Source organism: Gavia stellata, chromosome 13 (genome assembly GCF_030936135.1).
Source record: "Gavia stellata isolate bGavSte3 chromosome 13, bGavSte3.hap2, whole genome shotgun sequence".
In the NCBI taxonomy this organism is placed as follows: domain Eukaryota; kingdom Metazoa; phylum Chordata; class Aves; order Gaviiformes; family Gaviidae; genus Gavia; species Gavia stellata.
The window spans coordinates 10833712-10858151 of record NC_082606.1 but is presented as its reverse complement, the minus strand read 5'-3'; the positions used below and the strand labels follow the sequence as shown (position 1 = coordinate 10858151).

At 39.1% G+C, this 24440-nt stretch overlaps 1 protein-coding gene across 1 annotated transcript in view; it reads right to left on the bottom strand.

The window, feature by feature from the left end:
- ATOSA (atos homolog A) overlaps nucleotides 1–24440 on the bottom strand; it is a 48560-nt gene continuing 24120 nt past the window's right edge. Inside the window, exons 2-12 of the mRNA XM_059823948.1 lie at nucleotides 16078–16262; nucleotides 15031–15233; nucleotides 14473–14598; nucleotides 12351–14202; nucleotides 11752–11868; nucleotides 10715–10794; nucleotides 9822–9930; nucleotides 8808–8966; nucleotides 6922–6990; nucleotides 5876–6075; nucleotides 1–516 (exon numbers count right to left, since the gene is read on the bottom strand). Coding sequence (XP_059679931.1) covers nucleotides 363–516; nucleotides 5876–6075; nucleotides 6922–6990; nucleotides 8808–8966; nucleotides 9822–9930; nucleotides 10715–10794; nucleotides 11752–11868; nucleotides 12351–14202; nucleotides 14473–14598; nucleotides 15031–15233; nucleotides 16078–16262 — 3254 coding nt within the window. The 3' untranslated portion in view covers nucleotides 1–362. The remainder of the gene's footprint in view (nucleotides 517–5875; nucleotides 6076–6921; nucleotides 6991–8807; nucleotides 8967–9821; nucleotides 9931–10714; nucleotides 10795–11751; nucleotides 11869–12350; nucleotides 14203–14472; nucleotides 14599–15030; nucleotides 15234–16077; nucleotides 16263–24440) is intronic.

Sequence of the window (24440 nt, the reverse complement as noted above, 5' to 3'; positions counted from 1 at the left end):
ACACTAAAGACAAACATCACTTGAGTATTAAATGAAACATTAAATATTAAATAACTGAAAAATAAAATAAAAAGTGTAAACACTAAACTAACTTGGGAATTTGCTATTGCAACACATCCAATGAAGTGGTTTTAAACAGTACAAAAAGATTAGATTTAAGTATGTTTCCAGTCTACTTGGAATACACAAAGCTCATTCCAGAAACCTGTTAAAAACTGGTCCAGGATCACATAAGAACCTTCTCTCTCTTGAGCGCTATTTTCATTCCTTTACAGACTTAACTTTATACTGTCATCTCTACCAATCTTCGCTTGTAAGGAGTAATCAACAGTAAAACGAATACTTTAATTTGCCATTGTTTGCTAGCATCTTGGTGAAAACTGAGGATTTGTTGGAGATTCAGTGTAAGATTTGAGTTCGTATGCAGCGCCGCTATCAACTTCCATGGATTTCCGAGAGAATAGGAGCCTTACATCTCTGTGGAGGTAGATCTTTCCAGATTTAGAACTCTGGAACCTGAAAAGATACAAATATCTGTATTATCTAAAACAAAAGACTCATCTTTAAATATTACTGAATTAAATGCATTCCTTTAAGAGATTAAGGCCAAAAAACATTTAAACATGCAAAATTAGTCAGTTAAAATGAAAGAAAGAAGAATAACCTAACATTTTCAATCTACTTTGTTTCCTCCAGCATTTAAAGGTTCTGTTCCTAATCACCAGTGTAGCGCACAGCTTTGAAAGTGGCACGGAATATTTGAAGTTCACACTGCGATTATGTACGTCGAAGATTAAGGTTCTCAGCAACCTAGAAAGGCAAAAAGTGCTCTTCAGTGAGCACTCCTGAAAATGCCCAAAGGGTGGCCTAAGCACACGCGAAAGGGAAGGTTCAAATATCAGCAAAGGCATACATATATTTCAGTGCTAGCTATCATACAGACAGATGTCACTGCTCTCTTTATGAATGTACCAGCCAGAAGTTTACTACTGCTTTATACCACACGCCAAATGTAAGTCCAACTTGAGAAGCAGTAGGTATGGGGAACTCTGCAGGCATACCAAAAAAAGTTTTTTGCACAGAATATACAGCTGTTTCCAAGAGACTGTAGTTCACTGGCCCAGCCACCAAAGTAAACAGTGGCCAATTCCTGGGCCCATTTATCTTTTATGCTGCAGCTAAACAGCCTAATTGAGGCCCTTCAAACCTGCCAGGAATGTGCCAGTTCCACTTTCCCTGAGATTTAACAACTATAGATAGAGAGAGAGACGAGATTTGTATTTCAGAAAACTGTATTCTATAGTCTTCATCTGGCAGAACTCCTTAATTTCCTTCCTTTGACCAGCAAAGACAGGAGGCAACTGAACTTAAGGTCACTATTGCTATGTCACAGTAAGGAAGAAAAGCTATTGTCACTGCAATAGAAATAGAAACAGAAAAGCTATTGCTATTATAATGACAAAATGATACCATTACAAGTGCTGAGAGAGCAGTGCACACTGTATTATCACACGTACTACAATTTGCACAGATTTTTAAGAAGCATTTACTCATTGACCCCACTGAAGCAAAAGCAGTATCTCTAGAATAAACCTAGCCATAATCAGACTGAAATTCTGAGAGGTAGGAGAAAGACAACTACAGAAGATCCGTCAAGGTTTAATCATCTGGGGCAGGCAGGTTGTAGAAATGGATTCTGTGCCACCATTTGGTTCAGATGAGTGATGCGGAATAGCCTGTAGTTATCCCCACAGCCAGACAAAAGAAAATTCTGCTCTTCTAGATACAGCTGTCAAGGACATTAAATGTGGCAGGGTCCAGCGGAATGCTCCTACTGGTTCCCACAGAGCTCCCATCCGTCACTATTTATTTGCTCGGTGCTGTCAGTGTGAAAGCCCTTTACCTGGTAGGCAAAGGGGAGAAGATTCTATCTTAAGAGAAGACTCTGGAGGAGAGCACAAGAAGGAAGAGCGAAAGCGGCGAGCAACAAACTGAACACCACAGTTAATTCAGCATGCAGCACAAGGCATTTTAAAACGAAAAGTGTTATTGAAAGATCTTTCGCGGCAAAAGTATGATTGAAGTTAATTCACAGAGAATAGATAGATCTAGTTATCTAAGCACCATCATAAAGCAGAGCTCAGTTCCCATTTTACACATGGATCTATCAGAAAACAATTAGCAAGGTCTCTTTTTAAACTTCTCAAGCTTACTGTTTTCTGTTAGCGAGAATCCTGCAAGACTCCCGTTGCCCAGTAAATAACGCTTCCCTGTAACGTGGCTTTTCTGAGCACGACACTGCGCAAAGATTGAAGGAGGATGAGTGGGGGACAGCAACAGAGTTCGGGGGATTCTTCTCATCTCTGCTTCCATCACCTATTTTTTTTCTTTTAGAAATGCTTAACATAGTAATTGGGATTTAGAAATGTTGCTTCTCATACATGCAAATACACTGGAATAATCAAGAGACAACCAATACATACACCCTTGCGGGGTGGTGATGGAGTGGCCAGCACGGGACCGGCTCTAGAGCTGTGGCGGCTCCAGTATTTTTGTGTAAAGGAATCGAGAAAAACACAACAGAGGTCTCTGACAGATGGTGTCCTAGGAACAGTATCGACAAACAAATACAGGAAGGCTTAAACACACAAATATCAGATGAGCTAGGAAGTCTAGCAGAGGAAAGAAAGTGATAAACATTACTGAAGAAATGACAAATACAAGCACAAAACCCCTATATGTATTTTATAGGCCATCAAAACTCACAAGAGTAAGCCACAGAAACAGGATATAGCAGGATGATCACAAAAACATATGTAACAAGACATGTTTTGCAAGTGGAAAAGACTGTACAACACAATCTATAAAATCTGTAAGTAAAAATCATTAGGACAAAGGTACAGATTTCTAGATCAGGAAAAATGCTGAGAGATCAGAAAGATCAAAAAGCAACTAGTAAATCAGTAACAGCAGGTATCTTCAGCTTCCACCAACAAATGTATCATATGCCGCATTAGGAAATATTTTTTTTTAAAAAAAGTTTCTCAACACCTTGAGGAATCACTACTTTCAACAACCAGTTTCAAGCTCACCCTCCACCTAGCCTTCAGTAACAACCCCTGTGTAGCTGTTAAGCAACAACAATTATGCTCCATACAATTAAAAGAGGTAATATGTCAGTAACTAAAGCTGTTGACCAAGCTTTAAAAAATTGAAAAATGCTGAGCTGTGGGCAGGTTATCCATTTAATTGCCTTTTATAGGGGTGCCAGAATGTGACCTAGAAACCAACGGACGGTCGTCACCCTCACAACACTGGGCACAAAGGAGGCGTGAGCAGAGCTGGACTCACCGCTCTTACGCTCATGTAGATTTAATTACAATGCAAAAATCATTGCTTCACATGCAACAAAAAATTTAACCCCAAAGCATCTTCAAGAAACAACTTAAACTGCAGGTGAAACTCTTGATTTTCTTATAGTGAATAAAGCTCTGCTGTCCATGCAAGCAACATTTTATATCTCAGTACTGTAGCTGTGGGTACAAATACAGTCTAATGCCATATTGAACAGTATCTCAAACATACAAAACTGCATGCAGAAGCTGCCTACACAATAAATCTGACACTTTAAAGAGTGTTGTAGAAAATCTGTCCGCCAGTGTTAAGTTCCAGTCCTATGCAAGCGTTTTTGCTGAATTACCACTTGAAAAGAAGCTTTCATAATGTGAGTGCTGACAACTGTGATTAAGGCCTCGCAAGCAGATGCAACCACAATGCAGCTTACTGGTGGTGACTTCATTTGTTTTTTTGAGCAAAATTTCAACATGTAAGCTTAAGATGCTTGTTTTCAACAACTACTGCAACTAAAACTGAAAGGCTGTTCTAAGCCAACTTGAGCTTACAGTTTAAATTTTTCAGGTTTGTCTACAAGTTTTCAGTAAAACGGGTTTGAGGAAACATTGCTACTTTAAAAAAACAAGTTTCAAAACCAACTTACATATGAATTAACATACTACTAAGACTTTTTAAGCTCTCCTAATTAAAATCCATCTTTAGTAAAGAAGGCTACTACATTGACAACTGAGTCTTGTGTACAATCTGAAGTACTCTGTATAATAAAGCACAAGACATAAACTACTGTAATATTTCAAGGAGTTTTGCAGTTCTTCCCACTGTTTGGGTTCACCTCTGAAGCAAAAAACTTCTGGCATACTCTGCAGGTATTCACTTTCCAGAGTACGCAGCTAAGCATCACAATTATCAGATAGACTGTTTTTCCAGCCAGAAATGGATGCATTTCCAATTACACATTATAAATCCATGAGTTGATCCCTGCCAGAGGTCTGAAAGCTGAGCTGAATTGTACAGGTATTTCAAAACTAGAAGCATCAGAACTGCTACATTTCTATCTCTCAGCAGGTATCAGAAATAGGAAGCCCCTGAAGCTGTAGGAGATGACAGAGAAGAAAGCAGGCTTGCTTTCAAATAGAAGTAATTATTGGGTCTGTCTACAACAATTTTAGTAACTCCACTAAAGCAGAAACTGAAAAGGGACACAAGTCCTGTACTCTTCATCCCTGTACGCCAGACCCAGTTGGCCACAGATTTTTGCCCACCTCTGCCGCTGATGCCTGTCCCCAGTTTTTCTGCACCAATGTTCCAAGTGAATACAGCCTTTTATTTGGGCTACACGCTCTTTTTCAGAATTTGCCCCAGAAGAAAATTTTTAGATGGTGGTTAAGTTACACATGGCAAGTTAGTGTGGCCTGAAAAGATGAATTTGAATGCAGGCAAAAATTCAGAATGAAAACACAGTTCAACAGTCTCATCGTGATGCTATTTTCACACTCCAGTAAACCAACACGCATTTTTTATGACTGTCAACTTTGATTTTATGGGAAAGCTTGGCCTGGAATCACTGCCCTAGACAAAGTCGTGTTTCAAAAGTCTGCTGGGTAGAAATCAATGCCACTAAATAGGGAAAATAATGTGTACTGGAAGTAATTCCACAATAAGTTAAAGAGAAAAGTGTAAGAGATTCGATATTCTTCTGCTTGCTCGCTTCAGAATGTCAGCCGCCATCGGGTTTCCAAGTGCTGCAATGAAAGCACTGGGTCTGCATGTATGTGGTTTGTTTACTACAATAATGCAGGCAAAAGTCTGCAAACTGCAGAAGGACAGAGTACATCCACCATTCCTCCTTTGTTTCGAACTACAGTCTCCAGAACATCACGAAAGCAGCAGCACAGTATCTGGTTTCAGGCAGTGCTTTGTAAATCATTTAAGGAAGGTTGTGTGAATATTTTATAAAGTGAAAGGCATTATCAGCAGTATTGCATCATCAAACAGATATGTACATTTTTACCACAAAACACTGTATTTTTAGCAGTAACTTAGAATGCTTTTCACATTATAAGCTATTCGAGTGAAGAGGCATGTGTGTAGGACACTGGGCACCTTCTCTACATTGATCCTTAGTTTTAGCTTTTGCCCATGTAACATCCACACACATATTTCCTGTAACCTCAAAAAAAAAACCTTGATCCTGCCAGAACTAAATCTCTCTTGCTAAGAAAATAATTAAGCTTTACAAGGCTATGCAAAATACTTCAATGCCAAGAAAGAGCTTTGTATTTTAACTTTGTTTCTCCCATGCAGAATTGAAATTATTTATTAGCTCTTCTTCCTCTACTGTCTAGCTTAAAGACCAAGTTAAAAGCAATCTTAAAATAAGTCTGTATACAGAAAAGCTGGCTGGGAAAGAAATCATGAGATAAATTTTGGCAGGTACTTGTTTTTTGTGGTTTGTTTTTGGTTGGTTGGTTTTGGGTTTTTTTGTTTTGTTGGGTTTTTTTTTTAACTCCGAGGAGCTTACCTCAGATGTATGAGGTAGCGTAGTAGCCTTTCTTCAGTCTGTTGACTATTTTCTTTATTGACAGTTCTCTTGATATCTCGTCTCACAGGAACAGAAAAAGTTCTTTGCCGTAGGAATGTTTGATGATTAGCTGGCATTTCTCTCAAGTCATAGATCACCACAAACATCTTCACCACAGTTTTGTTAGGGTTAAATAAGGTCTGAAAAGACAAACAGTTCAATACAATACCCTTTAGAGATGACAAATTTAAAAAAAAAGAACAAAAACTCTAGCTGCCAAAATAGTCACCGTCCTCTATGCACTTTGTTCGGGTGCCATACAGAAACTTTTGTGTAAAAACATTGTGCAGTTTTTCTGTTTTTCAACAGTTAAGCTACTAGCAATTCTCAGTTTTGAGTATAATACTAAACACAACCTAATCTGAATGAAACACTAGTATGTGACTACTATTACTTTGCTAATCTGCATCCCCATTTTTGTTTATTTTTCCAGTCAGCTTTTTGTCTACACTGTTTTCTAGACAGAATACGCTCACAAGAAGCACAGTGGTGGGCTCTGCCTTTAAATCTACAATTACCAATGTGTTACCCTGGCCTGGGCTCTTAAAAGAAGGAGGCAGACTGTTGGTTCTAAGCAGTGACTGTGATTTACTTTCTGATTTTATTACAAAAAATAGGTGGTGTTAAAATGTTACAAAATTTAGATACAACTGAGAATTTCATCTTAATCCCTTTAGAAGGATTTCAGAATTTGGACTGTGGCCTAATTACTTCTCCATTACTTCTTCAAAGCCACGGTGTCCCCAACAATTCTGAACCTTCAGTAACTGATTTTAACTCTCTTCACAGCACAGATGGGTTCAAAGGTTGGGAGTCTTTCTTGTCCCACAAATTACACACAGATTTCTACTTTGAATAACTACAGTACCTACAGAGATGCACATTTCCACTGCTAGCTTCATGCTCATCTCCAATAACCTCATCTCCTCTGCATGACTGTCTTGATATTAGTGGTTTCAAGGTACCCGTATCTGCTGAGTACATACCACTTGTATTGTTCCTGAAGGCGGTACCCGATAACCCCTTTTACCAAGGGACTCTAAAGTAATTACACCCTAGAAAAAAGAGACACAGATTTACTTCACAGGGAGAGATACAAACAAATCAAAATATTCTATTCATGTAATTGTATTTATTCGAAAAACAATCAATAATATATAAAAACTAAAAGTAGAGAAAGCAATGCATTTAAGGTGCAGTTAAAAGTCAACAGTAGGGGCCTTACAGATACTTTGGCAGATCACTAAAAGCTGTGCAATAAGGGGTACATTCTCCTCTTGAAACTAGATCCAAGTTTCCACATCTTCAAACCAGCAGTCAGGGAGCTATTGCAAAATAGAGCTTTCTTTTCAAAACGGCTTGTAAGTTAAAATGGAAGATTTGTCTCCTCCTTTCTGTTTTTATATCACCTACAATTGCACCAGTAATACTTCAGATCTCACAGAACTAATTTCTGCTTTTCAAAGGCAGCAGATGCACTTAATCTTCCATTCCAATCCAAAACTTCAGCATCGATGACATCTGCTTGTGTACCAGCTGTGATCTACAGGGTGCTGTTACACGGCTGAGGCCACCCTTAGGCTACTGCCCTAGAGCACACGTTGGGTTAACCTGCAGTGCACAACTGCTGTACCCCACTGCACTGGGCTTAACAAAAAAAACCCCAAACAAACAAACAAACAAAAAAGACCCCAGAGCAGAGAAACTAGCTATACAAACAGGAACAATGTTTCTGATGAGGGAGGCACTATACAAACGTTGCATTAATCCTGGGAGACTCAGCCATAATAGCGTGTTTAAAGCATGTGGAATAGCCTGAAACAATGAAACCCAGCTAGGAAAATAAGCAATGCTGCCTTAACCATTTGAGGAACATCAGAATCCCCTCACCTCCTGGAAAAATCACATGAAATAATCTAGAAAGATGAAAGCAAAACAATAGATGCTTCTTTGCAGTGTTTAAGAGAAGATATATACGAGTTTAAACTCTCAATTACTCAAACTTAACTTGCAAAGCCACTTCATTTTCCGAATACTTTTAAAAACAGAAGGTCAGAAATATGGTAAGTGCTATGAATTTAAATTCTAAATATGGGGATAATCAGATGTTTGATGCTTTACTTAGATGTTTAATCAGACTATTTACCATATTTTTAGACAGATATACACATACAAAAACCTCTAAAACCTGTCAACCAGGTAAAATTGAGGATCCTTAAAAGGCATTCAGAACAAATCTAGCCATCTGATTCAATGCTAGCATACAAGACATCTTTTGCTTTTTACAAAAATCGTGCTGCCATTCTAGAAATGTGGAACAGAATTAGGACACAGATACCAAGAACACTAATACCGTGTTGGTGCAAGTATCAGCAAACCAAGCAGCTTGCAAGAGTGCCACGTGTCACGCTAGATCAGACAATATTTGGGCTGAACAACTGAGTTTAAGGTCTCAATCAGCAATTGCACCTTGGCCTGCACCTAAGCCACTTGCTAGCAGAGTGGTTAGTTGCCCAGGGCAGCTGCTTGTTGGGACAACAAAATGTATCCCATTAATTCCAGCTATTGCCTCACTGCCTATTTTAAGTTAGATGGATAAAGAGACATGGTGGGGGTTGATCACTCCAGTGTGGAGGGAGACAAATACGTTCAATATCCCAAGATGAGAGCAGTTGGATGGTGGGGCAGAGCAATGGGAGGAAAAGCACTAGCTAGGGAAAGGAAGAAGGGACAGGAGAACTCCATCATAAGCAGCTGAAAATAACCCAGGTCCCTGCAAAGCCCCACTTCCTGAACCCTGTACTCACTCTGCTCTTGTTCTTCACCTCCATCTATCAGAATTAATTTAAAATAAATCCAACCACACACTTGCCATGTAAGGAGAGGGTGCATTATCATCTGAAACGCTGTAGAATGACACTTCAACTGGCAGAGTCATGTGCGTGGGACAAAAGACTCCACTTGCTCCCACTTCTGCTGTGAAACCCTCCACAATGCCGAGCGGGTCTAAGCGAAAATTCAGGACAGATTCCTGAAAAACAAAACACATACAGCTTAGGTTGGGAACGCCTCAAATAAAATATAGCAAAACTAAGCAGCAAACAAGAAAACAAGTTTAGAGAAGAATTTGGGTCTTTCGTAAGGTGATCTGCCAAAAATCAACACTGAGGCAAAAATTACGATGAACAGCAGAACATTCAGCAAGATGGCAGTGGCTTAAGAGAAAGCATCATCCAAATCCAGTCTTCATCCTACTGAAACTGGTGCAAAAGCCCACAAAGAATTTTATTGCAGCAGGATCTATGCATGATTTTCCTTGACATATACTATCTGAAAAAAAAAAAAATCTAGAATCTGTAACCTTCCTCAACATATTCACTCCATATTTCACAAACATGGAGTATGATACAACCCGTTAATGCACTAGCTATTAGTTGTTGATATTTGATATGCTACATGAAGTGAAAAGCTGGAGGCTACTCTTCAAATACATTCTGTTTCCTGCACTGATTTAAAACAGCTTTTGTGACATATTAAGTAGACTTTAAAAGTGAAAATGTAAATCCTTTTTTCCAGGTATTACGTTAGAAACATGAACAATTACAAGTTGTTAAAGCTCATTTAAGTCAACAGAACACCTCCTAACTTGATGACAGCGGGAAATAAAAGTTATAAGCAACTGATTGTATCTGAATCTCTGAGACAGAAGATGTCCGGGGAGTGAAATAATGTGCCTTTACAGCTGAGAATTAAAACAAATTTTATTCAATTTAATTATGAACTTTTACATTGTAATCAGGCCAGAATTATTCACAGTAATGCACTTTTAAAAGCAGTACAGAAGAATATTAAAAATACCACAAGAATTCTGTAGAATATGCAATACCTCAAAGTTTCCCAGAAGGCTAAGACTTGTTACTGGTGGAGCACTAGAACTTAGAAATGGTTTCCCATGGCTCTCTGGATCACTGTCTCTGTTTATGCATTGTTGTGGGCTATTAAAAAGAAAAAAAAAGACAGAATAAATACAAAGGATAAACACATTTGCTTTTGTCTTCTGGGTATAAACAGCTCTAGAAAGAATCATTTACTTACTGTGTTACAAAATGTTGTCCTAAAGAAGTAACAGTTGAACATTGCCTGTTAATACTTTTGCTAGTTAACTGAAAAAATACTTGCACAAGTTTTACATTACAAGGCATAAAGACAATAAAAATTTAGGTTGTTCATTAACTCCATTAGCAGGAACCAAAGTATCAGATTATCTTCTCTTGTACGCAGATATTTCTGTTGCATACCCTGAAGTTTCCAACATCAAGCTATCACACTAAGAGCTGTTTATGTTACGTGTATTAATGTATAAAAGGTCATGGTTGGTCCCTTTTAAAAGTTAAGTTCTCTGAACAAGTTAAGGCAAAATGTTCAACTCGTTCAACTCTAAGAACAAAACATAACACAAAAATTACACTGATTTGAAGAACCATCAACAATTACTATCTTTTCTGTTTGAAAATTCAAGTGCATCTTACAGCATACCTCCCGCTGCACAGGACAGAGTTTGTCCCGGCAGCAGCACTCGTACCATGGGTACGTCCCAGAGCCGTGCTAACCTGGAGACCCCTGGGGCAACTCGGCCGCCCAGCCTTCTTTCAAAATAAGGAGTCTTTTGAAAGGCACACATTTTTTGTCTTTGCTAACATGCTTTGTTGTTGCATACAGGTATGTATATACATTATGTCTCCGCCAAAATTCCTAATGTTTCTAGCAAATAAAGCATACCTTCCCGCAGACAGACATTTCAACTGCAGCAGTGATGAATCCAGATCAAAGCACCCAGACTGTGTTTTTCTTTGAGGAACCTCAAGAGAGAACAAAGACGCTAATTTGAAAACCGTACCTCTAGTAAGGACGATTTTGCCAAATAAGCACAAGTTTGCCAAGAATTTTCATGACATTACAAAACTATAAAAACAGAGCAGAAGACAGTAACTCCTATGCAGTCTAAACTTAGTGAAGAAAATTCTATAATTACTAATGACAAGACTGTAAATTCTGATTAACAGGAAGTACTTAAATATCAAGAGGCTGACGTCTCTGGAACGGTACAGAACATTACTAATAAACAGGCTGTAAAAATTTCCATCCAAGTTCCCTGAAAATATGATAGCCTTTACACTCACTGAAGAATAAAACATATCGTGTTGATAACAGAACATCACTACTTCCGTAGTTTTAATCGGGACTGCCTTTTTCTTTAAAACTCCCAACAACCTACCAAGAACTGTAACACTTCCCCACTGCGTTTCTGTCTTATCACAGCAGCTTTGTATCACTTAGTCATTCAATGACATCTCTGATTGCTGAAGAATATAAAGTACAAAGTGTTCATAGAAACAAAAGCTTTGGAATAACAGGCAATCAGGTATTAATAACTCACACAAAAACTTTTAAATGACAAAATATATTAGCTTACACTTAAAACACTAATCTTCAAAATGCTTTCTTTGGTGCTCTAAAATAGCACCAAAGCATTTTTTTTGCCATAGAATTTTCTAATGTTACCTCTTGTTAATCTTGATAGGATCTCAACAACTACCTCTTTAATATTTTATTTTCTTTTCCAGAATTATTGTTCAACTTCATTTGAGTGTTAACTCTCAAATATCCACTTGCAAGAGTATTCACTCTGACACTGAAAGTAAACACACACTTCACCTAGGTCATTTGTCAGATTTTCTACCATACACAGATATTAAAAGAACAAAATAGTTCCTTTCTCATTTAGAAGATAAGTTATAATTTCAATAATCACTTACGGGACTTGAAAGCAGAGGCAATCCAGTTCTGGGATGAAAAGCCTTGGTTGACGTTCCATCCAAGGATCGAAAATTATGTTTCCGCCATATATTTGTATGTTTTAGAGATGGTGCTTTCTGTCAGCAAAACAAATTTACTCAAGATATCAATGGGATATTTCAATGGCCTATCATGGTAATACTTCGCTTGCTGTAACGGAGAAGACTTCTGAACCAGATGGATCTGCATCACACTAGCATATTATGAAATATTCGGTATAAATTCCCCTTGACTCAATCTAGAGTCACACAGACTGCTCATTAAAGATCACATACCATATTCAGCCACTGGTATATTTATAAAAAGATGCCTAACTGCCTGTAGGAACTGTCATTCATAATGCTATCACTGTGAGCAGAATAAGACAATGTTCTTCTCAGTCTTAAACTTATAATTAAGAAGGTATGGGGGAGGCAATACCGGTCAAATGTTACTTCAGACCAAGAAGACAATAGTAACATACTGCTTCCTACGAAGTCAGACTTAAATCCCTCTTCATATTGGTCCTTAGCAGACATAGGGTACAAGCTATCTGACTAAGAGCAGCTATAGTATTTACCTGTACATCTGGGTTCCTCAGCCGCTCGCACTTAACTACGCCGTCTTCTGTATGTTTCTTCTGAGAAGTGCTTTGGAAATCGAGACCTATCGGGTCTTCATTCTCATCATGTGCAGTTTTCGTTTTATCTTGTTTGGTTTTGGTTTTGCAACTGTCATGGTCTTTATTTAAATAATTTTCAATACTAATAAGTTGAGTATTTTGCTCATAAATATTTGGGGGTTTTGAGTCTTTATCTAAACACTTGAGCTCATTTTTGTGCAAAGAGTCAGATACCTGCATCACGGTTGCTTTTTTTGTACCTTCAAGTATTCTGCATTTATCTATCTGTAAATTGTTAACACTGTCCATGCCATTGTTCTCACTAACAACTGTTCTTTCTTTAAGTTTATTTGTGCAAATCTGTTCATCAATGCTGCTGAAATTTGAACACTGTTTAATTCTATTGGTTATCTGTTCTTTCTGTGCATAACCAGAATGTATCATTTCCAATTTATCTGGCAATTCAGATTTATTTTCTTTAATACACGATGATGATGGGTGAATGTTAGTAAATGCATGAGAAGTTTTATTTGAAGTCTGATGAAATGCATTTCGGACAGCATCACTGGGTTTTGCTAAAACCAGTTTTCTTCTTGCTTGGAGTTTCAGAGAAGCCTTCAATTCTCCATCAAACCTAGAAGGACCGACAGGAGTATCAGGTGTCTTTGTCCTTGATTTACTGCTGTCTTCCAACAAAGAAAAATCAGATTTAGCAAAAGAAACAGAAGACAGTTCCTTGCCTTTCTTCAGCAAATTTTCATCTTCATACGTACTTCGGAAAATTTTTGAAGTAACTGGGCTAGTCTCATGCACTTTGAATGGACGTCTAGTAACATGAGAAGTAGCTGGATCACAATGAATCAAGTGTTGGGCAATCCTTGCTATCACCTCCTGCCGCTCCTGCAGCAGAGAATCGATCAGGGGATTAGTCTCTCCTGCCGACTGACGGCCACAATGGTTCACTGGAACACGGGCATCGAGCAGTGGGACCTCTGGTGTTGTTCGAGTTTTGCCTTCACCACTATCTTCTTGTATTGCATTGTCTAAGTTGGCAATAGAAACAGGGGAGGTTTCCTTGCCTTTCCTTGGCAAGTTTTTGTCTTCACAAGTACTCCGAAAAGCTTTCGGTGTAGCTGAGCTGTTTTCATGTGTGTTGAATGGACGTCCAGCAACAACTGGTGAAGTAGCTGGATCACAGTGAATCAAGTGCTGAGCAATCCTTGCAATGACTTCTTGTCGCTCTTGAAGTAAAGAGCCTATCAAAGGATTGGTTTCTCCTGTGGGCTGATGAGAGCAATGACCATTTGAAACACGGGAATCAACTAGAGAAAAGGATTTAAAAGTTCTGACAGGTGTTTCATGAGATTGTGTCTTATTGTCTGCTGTAGCATTATAGCACTGAACTTTAGGCTGCGATGCCCCGAAGTCAGATCCAAGTCCGGTAGATGGATAAAGGTTTAAATTTCTGATAGATGTAGTAAATTCAGGTGTCTTTTTTCCATTAAGTAGGCCTTCAGGTGTCATTGTCCACGTCTGTTTCCCACAGAAGCGCTGCGGACTGGAGGTACTGCATTGCTGTGCTGCACTGGAATTGCTGTGCTGATGTAACTTACGCTCTTGCATTCGCTTTTCGTAAAAGCTAAGGTTGGTGTGAATACTACAGGTCAAAACTGGGTAGTTCGACTGTCTGGGCAAGGACTGGACACTGACTCTCAAGGCCACATTGTGAGAAACATTAGGAACAGGAAAGACATGCTCAGTTGGTGTCTGGGAGAACGTCCATTGCAAGTCCACATCTGCAGCGCTCACCCTGAAACAATACAGAAGGGCATTTACAGAAATACCTGAAGAGTCTTTAATTATCTGCTTCATAACATAAATGTCTAAGAAAAAGCACTAGAGACACCAGCAACTGCTGTACTTTGCGACGTATACGAATCCCATAAAACTGCCAAAGTACTGGGCCGACAACATGGCACCTTCTGAAAGCAAACAGGAAAACAGGAGGAAAGAATCGTTTTAAGACAAGTTGCAACAACCTGCAAACAGCGAACGAGGTTTTTTTCCATCCCAGACCTACCTGTACAGAATGTTTCGGGGAACAGCACCATGTGAAACACTCAGCCATGCGCTTAGCTGAGAGAAGAAAACAAAAGAGCGAACAGCCAATAAAAGGGTCTTCTCTTCAATAAATCTATCTCCGCTCCTAAAATGTATTAAGAGAAACACATGTAAGAATATATACAGAGGACTATTAGAACTAGGACATTTTTTAGATCTTAATTCTGAAAATAAAACACAGCTGAAGCAACCAAAACAATGAAACTCCTCAAACATTACCGAGCATGATTTGTTTTTATCCACATAATTTATAAAATTGAACATAATAAATAATGTATAAAAATGACCTTTTTCAGCTAGGAGCATTTCATATTCTGCATTCCACAATGTGCACTGCAGAAAGTATGGGTACAGGAAGACTAAGACTAAAAGATGCTTAGATTTCACTGGTAAATAGTGGTTTTCTTAGATTAGTCCTCATGGCAAAGGGCGAGTTCAAAACCACTAACCTATTACTTTAAGGATTTAATATGACAAGATTCTTGCAACTATCAGCTAATCCTAATATCCAACTTACTGTCGAGGAACTGGCTCCAAAATCCACCTTTCTAACAGCAATGCATCTTGTTTGATTGCAGGATCATTTAAATCATTCCCCTCGGTGGTGGGCCCTTCATCACTATAGCAACAGTCTGGCAGTAGCATCACTTCTACCATGATGGGAATATTGTTCTTCCACAGTAGCATAACCTCAGATCTGGTTCGCCTGGCTTGACGACACTGAGGGAAAGAAAAAATGTCAACATATGCAAGCCATAAAAATACTAGCCAGATTCAAACTACTTTAAAAACATGTTCCAAAGTACCGGAAAAGGGTAAAGGTCAAATTCTGCAAACTAGGTTTCACCAAACCAGAGATAAGATTCCAGAGCTATTAAATGAAAAATAATTAACAAATCTTTTATGGTTGCTGTTTGAGCAACTTCTGTAGAAAATTAAAGGAGCTCATAAAAATACATTTCCCCAACCACTATACTTTGCTACCTCGTACTTCTCTCTCTACAAGTCATCCTCTTGGATAGACACAAGCAGCACATTTATAAATCCCGTGTGTTGAAGCTGGCTAACTTCTGCGTGAATAATAACTTAAATTCACACAGTACTTAGGAACTTTTACTTGAGAGATGGGGTGTTCCAACCTTACTCCCAAATAGACTAGCTAGATTTGATGTGCTCATGTTTTTTGGATCACTAACTTTTCAAGAATAGCTGGAAAAGCAAAACGTTAGGCAAGTCAGCCTACATTTCTCAAAAGAAAAAACAGACCAAGAATGCTAAGTATAGCGCTCGCCATTTGCATAATAAAGACTCAAATAGGTACTGCATTCAGGTAGTCGTGCAGAATTTCATGTTCAAGGATAAAAGGCTTAATGATCTCTCATTTTAAGGACAGATCTATTATTAGTACGATACTGAATTACATACTCATTTAAATGCAGGACTGACAGAAAGCAATTGTTATTCACGCTTAACTGTGAATCTACCGTGGGGTTCTCGGCTGACTTTAATCATGGTAGCAAGGCTGCACACTGCGGCACTTCAAATGAAATGGGTACCATCATACCTGAGCCAGTTTGTCGCTGCATTCATGCTTAGTTGTCGGCGGCTGACTTGATTGTGCCGGCGGGCAATGAAAGCCCTCAGTTCTGCCCTTGATCGAATACTCGGGTGTTCGACCTTCAGTGATCAACAAGGCCAAGGAGACCAGGAACTCCTCAGCTTCATACTCAAAGTATTCATCCAAAGTATCTGTCATTTCAACAAGACAAAAAATAATGACATCTGCTGTACAACAAGCTTTCAACTGTTGTCTGATGCTGCAGTTTGTTTCAATTTACACTTAAGAGCTATGGGAAAGGGATCTTTGTATCAGACTGGCTGCACTCCCTGTAAGGCCCAAGTTACTGCATCACCACAAAACATCTTTCCTCGTCTCGTAACGTTGTCACCACAAGCAGACAAGATTAGATATACTCTAAAGAGAACTTCACGTAGTAACTGGTCAATGCACCAGATTTCAGCAGTGCTGAGAAACAACTGTTTGTCTTGCGAACCACAGCTGGATTACAGCTTCTCTAGAAGAAAAAAAGTTTCCTGGGCTCTAGTGGGAGAAGTCTGATGGCAGCATGACTTGGCATTGTTAGTATCATGTGACAGAAAGATAAGCCACAATACATCATAAAACACATTAAAAATTGAATAAGAAAAAAAATAGAAAGATTTACTTCTATTAGAAAAAGTGGGACACAATGTTCTTTAAGATTTTTATTGCGAGTCCCTCCTGCTGAGAGCAAGGCTTACTTGAGAGATCCATTTTTAGTTACCATTAACACATAGGAAAGGTTCCCAAGGAACATACAGAGTATTCATTGTTTTGTACCATAGTCAGTCTAAACTTGTGCAAAGAATTAAAACTCAACAAGTCTCCGTAGACAAAGCAGCAGCTGGCATTGCTCTCCATGAATTACCCTGGCAGGCTCGATTCCTGCGGAGGTAGGATGCACCAGTCCCCTGATTGTATGGTGTTTTGTAGAGCACCCTTCTCCTCCTCCTGCCTCATCACAAGGATGTCACACATCATTCAAACAGATTTAAGTACAACCAGATCATGTCATTCCCCTCTCTGCTTGGAAACATGTAAGTTTGAAAATGATTTAGTTACTGAAGAGGTTACAGAAAAATCTCTTTTCTGAGAAAGCTAAAATACATTCACTTCAAAGTCTATTTTAAGAGCAGCAAAGAAAAGCAGGTGGAGGCAAGGCTGCCAGCAGTTCTTTACCCTTATGCTTTAGGGGAACAAAAGCACATGGCGTCTTCACAACTTTAGCTTGAATGTCCTATGTCACGCACCAAAACAAAACTGCCACAGGGACAGAGTTAATTTCTATTCATGTTTTGATTACCATGAATAAAATACCTTTCCACTTGGGAAAAAAAAAAGTAAGTCAGAAGTCTTCATTGTCTTCATTCCCTAATAGCAGAGCATTTGGCAAACATGGCAAGTCAGACTTGGGAGATCCATACAAGAAGGGAGGCATGAAACAAAAGCTCCAATTAAATGTGCAATTACCTGTATATGCAAATTGTACAGTGTGTAAAACTAGCTTTTGCATGTACTTATTTGCCTAGCCCAGGCTTGTACTCCACGGACCCCAGGGCTTACAGCCTATTTTGAAGGATCTAGGTAAGGTAAATAAGAGAAGTCAGCCCACTGCCAGGGAGCCCAGTTCACTGCACAGGAGCCCTCATCTTTACTGACTCTTTTTTCCCCCTTCTTAAAGGAATGCACTTGCACAGCTGCTTCGGGTGGTGGGGACAGGCTACAACTGGGACCCTCTTCCCACCGTGCACCCACATCTGTCTATGGCACACACGGCCAGTGGTACAGCACCCCTGACCTGTGCTGTACATGCCACATCTGCATGCACACGTCTATGGAAAGGTGCCAGGGGCTGGACTGCCACAACCAGCACAAGTCCTGGGGCTCCATTCTCCGGGGGGAGCGGGGAAGGGGCCTGTCCGAAACAGCCACCCATGCCGGCTGCCTGCCCCCCACCCTGGGGAGCACCCTGACCAGGAAGGGACAGCAGGCCCTGGAAGAACAGGGTGCTGCCAGGACAATTCATCCGGCCACCGCCTGCCCTCAGGCAGAAGAAAAGCCAGAGGACAGATGAATTACCCTGGAGGACCCCATATGGCACGTGAATGATGCATTAAATCCTCTGGCATGAGTTAAAATGGCCATTCATCTGACGGATGGCAGAAAATGACTAATAAAGAGTGCATGAAGGATTATAGGAATGGTAAATAACAGAGAGGACAAGACACTTAGGTAGTGAGATGAGTCACCTACAAAATTAGGCACCTGCAATTTATTGGTTATTTTCAGCTGAAAGTCTGGTCAACAATAGGCAAGGCATACTTAGGGATAGGGAAATGAGATTTGGAAAGACTCTGAAAAGGATTTGGGTATTACAGCTGACAAAAAAAAAAAATAATTGCAGCAGCATCTTTCTACTAACACAAGCATCACGCTCATCTTTTTATGTCCAAAGGCCATGGCGATGTTAAGAAAGCCACAGCAGGAAGGATCACTACTGGAGTATTTTTCCTACTCTGACATAGAAGTTTGAAAAATCTAGAAAGTGTTCAGCAGAAGTGACATTAATTTATACAAGATGTGCCTCATGCTTAGCGGACTAAAGAGAAGGGGAATTTGGCTTTAAGAAAATGTGTAAGAGGAATTCTGTTTAGTTAAAATATGTAAAAACAAGTATGGTTTTAAAGAAAAAATTAAAGAGCTTGATCAAGATCTGCATGTGCTTATGCAGACGGATCTTATCTCAAAACACCTCCTTATTGTAACAGAAACATGCACAGTAAGATGCGATACCTGAAAATTTACACTAGAGAATTTTAAATGGCAAGCAGCAGTAAAACAGACATGCCCTTTAATTAACATCAGCAGCTTACCATGTAAAGCGGTAGACCTTCTATTATTTGGCTCTCTTCTTTAGAAAGAATCCATATTTGATCAAAAGCTTCTGGACTTGACACAAATTAAGAGATAAATCCTATGGCCTGAGTGCTTCTGCTGAGCTGATTAGATTCAGATAAAAAGCCAACCCCCTTTTTGCATTAAAAAAATCTGATACCAAAGCTTATATTTTATACTTAAAGTGCTCAGTGTCTTCACAGATGTGTATCACACATTGACATAACAAGCCATAGACAGTTTAAGCCTATCCAAATGCAAGATCCAGTGAATCTAGTAAATAAGCAAGATCTAGTGAATAAAGCAAGGTAAATAAATCTGAAATAATCATTACTGAGGATTCAGAATACATACACGATATTACTTTATGTAAACAGATAAAACTTACTTTTAAGTTCAATTTGCAAACACTGCCTCTGTCCCTGTATCAGACCTATTATTTCAGAAGCAACCAGTTTCTTGCCTTAAGGATGGAAGAGGAGACCCAACTAACTAGAGACATATTTGTATTGGCTGCAGTTACAAAAACATGATGTTGTTTCAAAATAAAAATTGTGTCTCGTTAAAGGATGATAAACAGCAAGTATTGAACTAGGAAATGCTGCTGTTTTCCTAAGAGCATTATAAAGACAGGGCCAACACTTTAAAATTATGTCAGCAATGTAACAAACCAGGTATTTGATCTGGACTTTTAAAAAAAAAATTAAAGCATGAATAGCAATGGATATTGAGAAACATGTTTTCCTACAAAGTTCATGTGGCATATTGACTTTTTGTAGCTCCACTAGATTTCTATAGCATTTAGCAACTTTAAGAGTTGTCACAAAGGAAAAAAACTATACAAATATTGAAAAGCATGGTAATTGTTCCTATACAGCAGACACAGATGATGCAAGTTGATATAATTGAGGACAAGGGTGGAAAGACATAGAAACAGCAAACTCAGTGTTTAGTTTAAAAAAGTCTTACTGTGTGTGTGCTGTAACTCTTTGCTTTTGTGCATAAATCAATCAGCCTTGTTCAAGACACACATCATATATTGTGCATAGAATAACCTCAATCCTATAATCTGACTATGTGAATATGATTACTATTCTGCTTCATCTCTAGCAATGGAACATGCAAGTATATAGCATAAAATATGCATCCCAACAGTGTCTGGATTTTACTCCTCTTAAAATAGCAAAAAATCCAGTTAGTTGACACAAGTACATAGGAATTAAAGTAAAGGCACTACAGCCCTTTGATCAATACATTGAAACTAAAGTTGGTTGACCAGGTGGCCACAAGACAGCAGCAGATGTCGGACTACTCTAGGAGAGAAAAAGAGAAAAATATAGATTTGGACTGAAGCTACTACACATAAACCAAAACATACAGTACTGGAGAACTGAAACCTGGAGGCACATGATTTTGTCTTCCTTTGTCTCCTGCATATACCAACCTCAACAAAGACTGATTTTCTCCACCTTCTGGACAACCAGAAAAGCCCATTTAACCACAATCACTGGAGCACTGGAATAAAAAATAAGAACACAAAACCTGCCCAAAAAGTTAAATTGGCTCACATCCTAAAACATCTATGGAGGTTAGGTATGTGGTACTAATGAGTCACAAATCCACTTAACTGTAACCCAAGGACTCTACCAAAACTTCAGTTAATCCAGTTCTGCCCAGCTGACTCCTTTCCCAACTAGGTCAGGCTTGTGTGGACCAACTCCCTTCCCCTTCCTATCGCAGCATTTTCTGTAGTAATTACAGAAAATGTTTTCCTGAAATGTCTGTATTAGAAGAGCATTTACTCCATTTGCTAGGCTTAGACAGGAAACAAAGACATTTGGTACCACGTAACCCGTTGTGCTCCAGGGGCCACCAGAAGATGCATGGCAAGCCGCTGCCCTGTCCTGCCCAGAGACAGTGAGGCAGAGAACGGCCCCAGCAGAGCTCCTCCTGCCCTCTGCCCTCCTCCTAGCACAACCAGGCAGTGCTACAACCACCATCTCTCTTAGTCCAGGCTTATTTTATTGTCCTAGCACCTTTCATACTGCACTGGACACCACAAATATCTACCAAGCTTGCCCTCCTCTTCTCAAGAGAAAAGCTCATTCTGGTAAAGTGCCTTTCTTCAAAGAAAGACAAATTTGTTCAACTTGAAGTATCCATTAGCCTTGACCTCCACTGATTTGGAGGGCTACTTTCTTAGAGAGTCCATGAAACAACTAATTGCCTTTAAGGATGCTCTGTAACAGTCCAGACCTTCCCTGGAAAATCTTTAGGCATCCATAATGGGATTTTGAAGGCCACCAATTTAAAGTACTCAGATTTCTAATTCACTTCTTCAAAAGTTGAAACACAGTGAGCAAAACACTAAAGAAAACGGGGAGCACATGGTGTAGGCTGTTCAGATTCCCAGCTGATGCAAGCCCTGCTCCTGCCCTACCCCAGCTCTCCAGCGGGCACCATCGCACATTGCCCACCTCTGCTCTCTGCTTCCTTCATCTGCTACAATTTTTCTGAAAGACTAAAAATATTGCTTAAGTACTTGGATATTTTTTTTTGTACTTTTAGGACAGGCAGTCCATAAGGAGACGCTTCAGTCTAAGAGTCCCGTGGCAGGAGAGTCAGGTACACTGGAGAAAAAGCGGCTGCACTGTCTGTTCAGAACCCATCACCTCCTAGCAAAGGCATCGCTCTGCATTTACAGAACTACAGCAAAAGCTCTCTGGCCCTTCCCCCAAAACAGTCAGCTCTGAATAAGTTTTATTATCTCGCTATTCCAAAAAGTAGGTTAAAGGTAGTGCCATGTTCTAAGAGTAAGGCAGGGATTCAAGAAACTACTGTAAAGGAAATGAAACACAATGTAAACATTTGACTAACAGCTTCTCTTCTGGAATTAGAAACACCTACGGATGCTTCGGTTAACTAATTCCACGTTGTGCTTCACTTCAAAAGAAAGTTGCCCTTGAACCCCCCAAATCCATGATTCTCTGAACAAGCAGTCATGTTGTGTCTGCATACTACAAACGTGTAATTACAGCTGAAGTCACATGCTTCAAAAGCCTTGCAATATTAAGAGTTTAAGGATACTTTAAGCTATCAAGAGTTAAAGTCATGAGATGGTCTACTTGCTTCAAGAAACAAGCTATTAGTTAAGTTTACTTAAATTTAAGCAAATGCAATGAACTGGTTACTCACCTTATCTTAGGAATACCTCTATACAGGTTTTTTTTTTTCCTCTCCACATTGACTCCTATCTTAGATTCTTAGGGCTTAAGATCTTTGAGCTCAGTGACAGCCATTATGAAAACATGAGGAGAACAGCACAGTACCTCATCTTACTCTTGCTGTCTCCGTACTTTTTCCAGGGTACCAAATTGAACCACTACCTGATTATCAAAGCAGTTCAGCTGTAGGCAGGAAATGACAGCATAGGAATGTTATATTAGGATTGATGCATACCTGCTATTCAAAGAAAATAAGAGTATAAGCTATAAAAAATAGCTGGATCTACTTAGTTTTGTGTAGGAGAATAGGAAGAAATTCACCTGCTTTTGTGTTGTTATGCCAGTTTATAAAAACAAAACAAAGCACACCTTATGAGTAAGGGAATCTTATGAGTAAGGGAATATCGTTAAAACTCAAGACACAGCTACATGGCAGCTGATAAAGTTACTCCAGAGCTCCAGAGCAATAAAAATCAATCAGTACCAATCAGTGCCATCAGCTCCACACCAGACTGCAGTGCCGCAGTAACTCCCCTGGTATGTGCATCACTGCCCATCTACGGCATGCTTCTGCTGGATGCCTCTCACAGCATCCAGAGCAAATCTCAAGGCAGCTTTACTGTAAATAAAGTTACCAAAAGGAAACTGGTCTTAAAATTGGGCTAGAAAAAAACCCCACCTACAAACGTACAATTCACATTTGACTAAAACTTATTTAGTTTCAAACAGCTTAATGAGTACAGAAATAAAATCCAGTTAAATTCATATAAAGCTTAAATTTCCTGCAATAATCTCAGAAACTACTGCTCTTTGACAGTGTAAAATGCAGACTGTTAAACTGATCTGGGTGTTCCCATCTTGCTTCCTGTGTTTTGGCTGACATCCGATTTTGCCATCACCATAATGCCTACTGAGTCACTTCTCTTCTTTCAACTGTAGCTTTCTATTTTTACCTAAGCAACAACAGTTTAACATGCTTCTTCTGGTTTTTTGGCATTAAACCAAATTCTAGATCCGATATTTGCATTTTGATCAGGAAAACTGGTTTTATTTTCTCTTAACTGGACAAAGAAAAGGAATACTTAAGAACAAATGATGTAAGCGGAATTGTTTCTTGCTCCACAAGGAAATGACAAATTGTGAAGTAGGTCAATCATTATGATTTCATCGTCTGTATTTAGAGGAAGGAAAGCAGTACCCGAAAACGTGAAGTTTGAGGCTTCTTTCAAACCTCAGTTCCCCAAAAGTTGCAGGAGAACTTGTACATTCTAAAATACAGTTGTTCCACTGTGCCCTGACATGGGTAAATAAGTGCTGAAGTGTCAGTGTAAAGCTGTAAGATTTTCAGTGCTGCCATGTTTAGCATTTTAAACATACGCCAGTTGAAAGAACAGAACATACATTTTTTGCTGATCCCTAAACTTACTAGTTTACAGAACGGGTTACAAAAGATGCTACTTGTACCAACATGCTATAACCGGACAGGTACTGAAGGCAAAGGGGGCTTGTCTCAGCTAACGCACTTACTTAAGCACACACATCAATTTGTGTTTTCCTTTATATTACTGTTTCCTAGATTGTGATTTTGTTAAATGTGACTACACAAAAAACTCTGAAGTTATATTATAATGAAACAAACAGGCCTATCAGGAGCAGACTAAGTAATCTCTGAGTTTTCCATCCATTCTTCTCTAGCTTTTTACATTTTTCCCTTGATCAGCTGATGCTCTGCCTAAATTAGATTGTTAGAACAAACTATGTGACTCGATAAAGCTACCAGAACAAAAAAACCCTTAAAAAACCTGACAAACAATAGGATTTCTAATTCGGCAACTCAAAACTATTTTTTCAGGTTATTTCTGTTAGTTCATAAAAGAAAACATCTCTTTTAGAATAAGTATGTGGCACTAAGTATAGAATAGACACTCAGCTGTAATTGGAAGGAAATAAAGGGTTTATATCTACCCTTCACTCTCACTATCAATACTGTGATTTACCACCTTCATAAATATGCTGATATAAATTTTGCAGAATTATATTGAAAATAAGTTACTGAAATGCTCCTGTTTTAAATTCCACCCTAGTTCACAGGAGGAAGCAAGAGCAATATGAAGGTCAGACCTAGGCTAGCTTCACAGTCGCTGCCACCATAATACGAAACTGCATCCAACATGCTTCGTTTGGGATGCTGAAGGAGCTGCGTGCCAC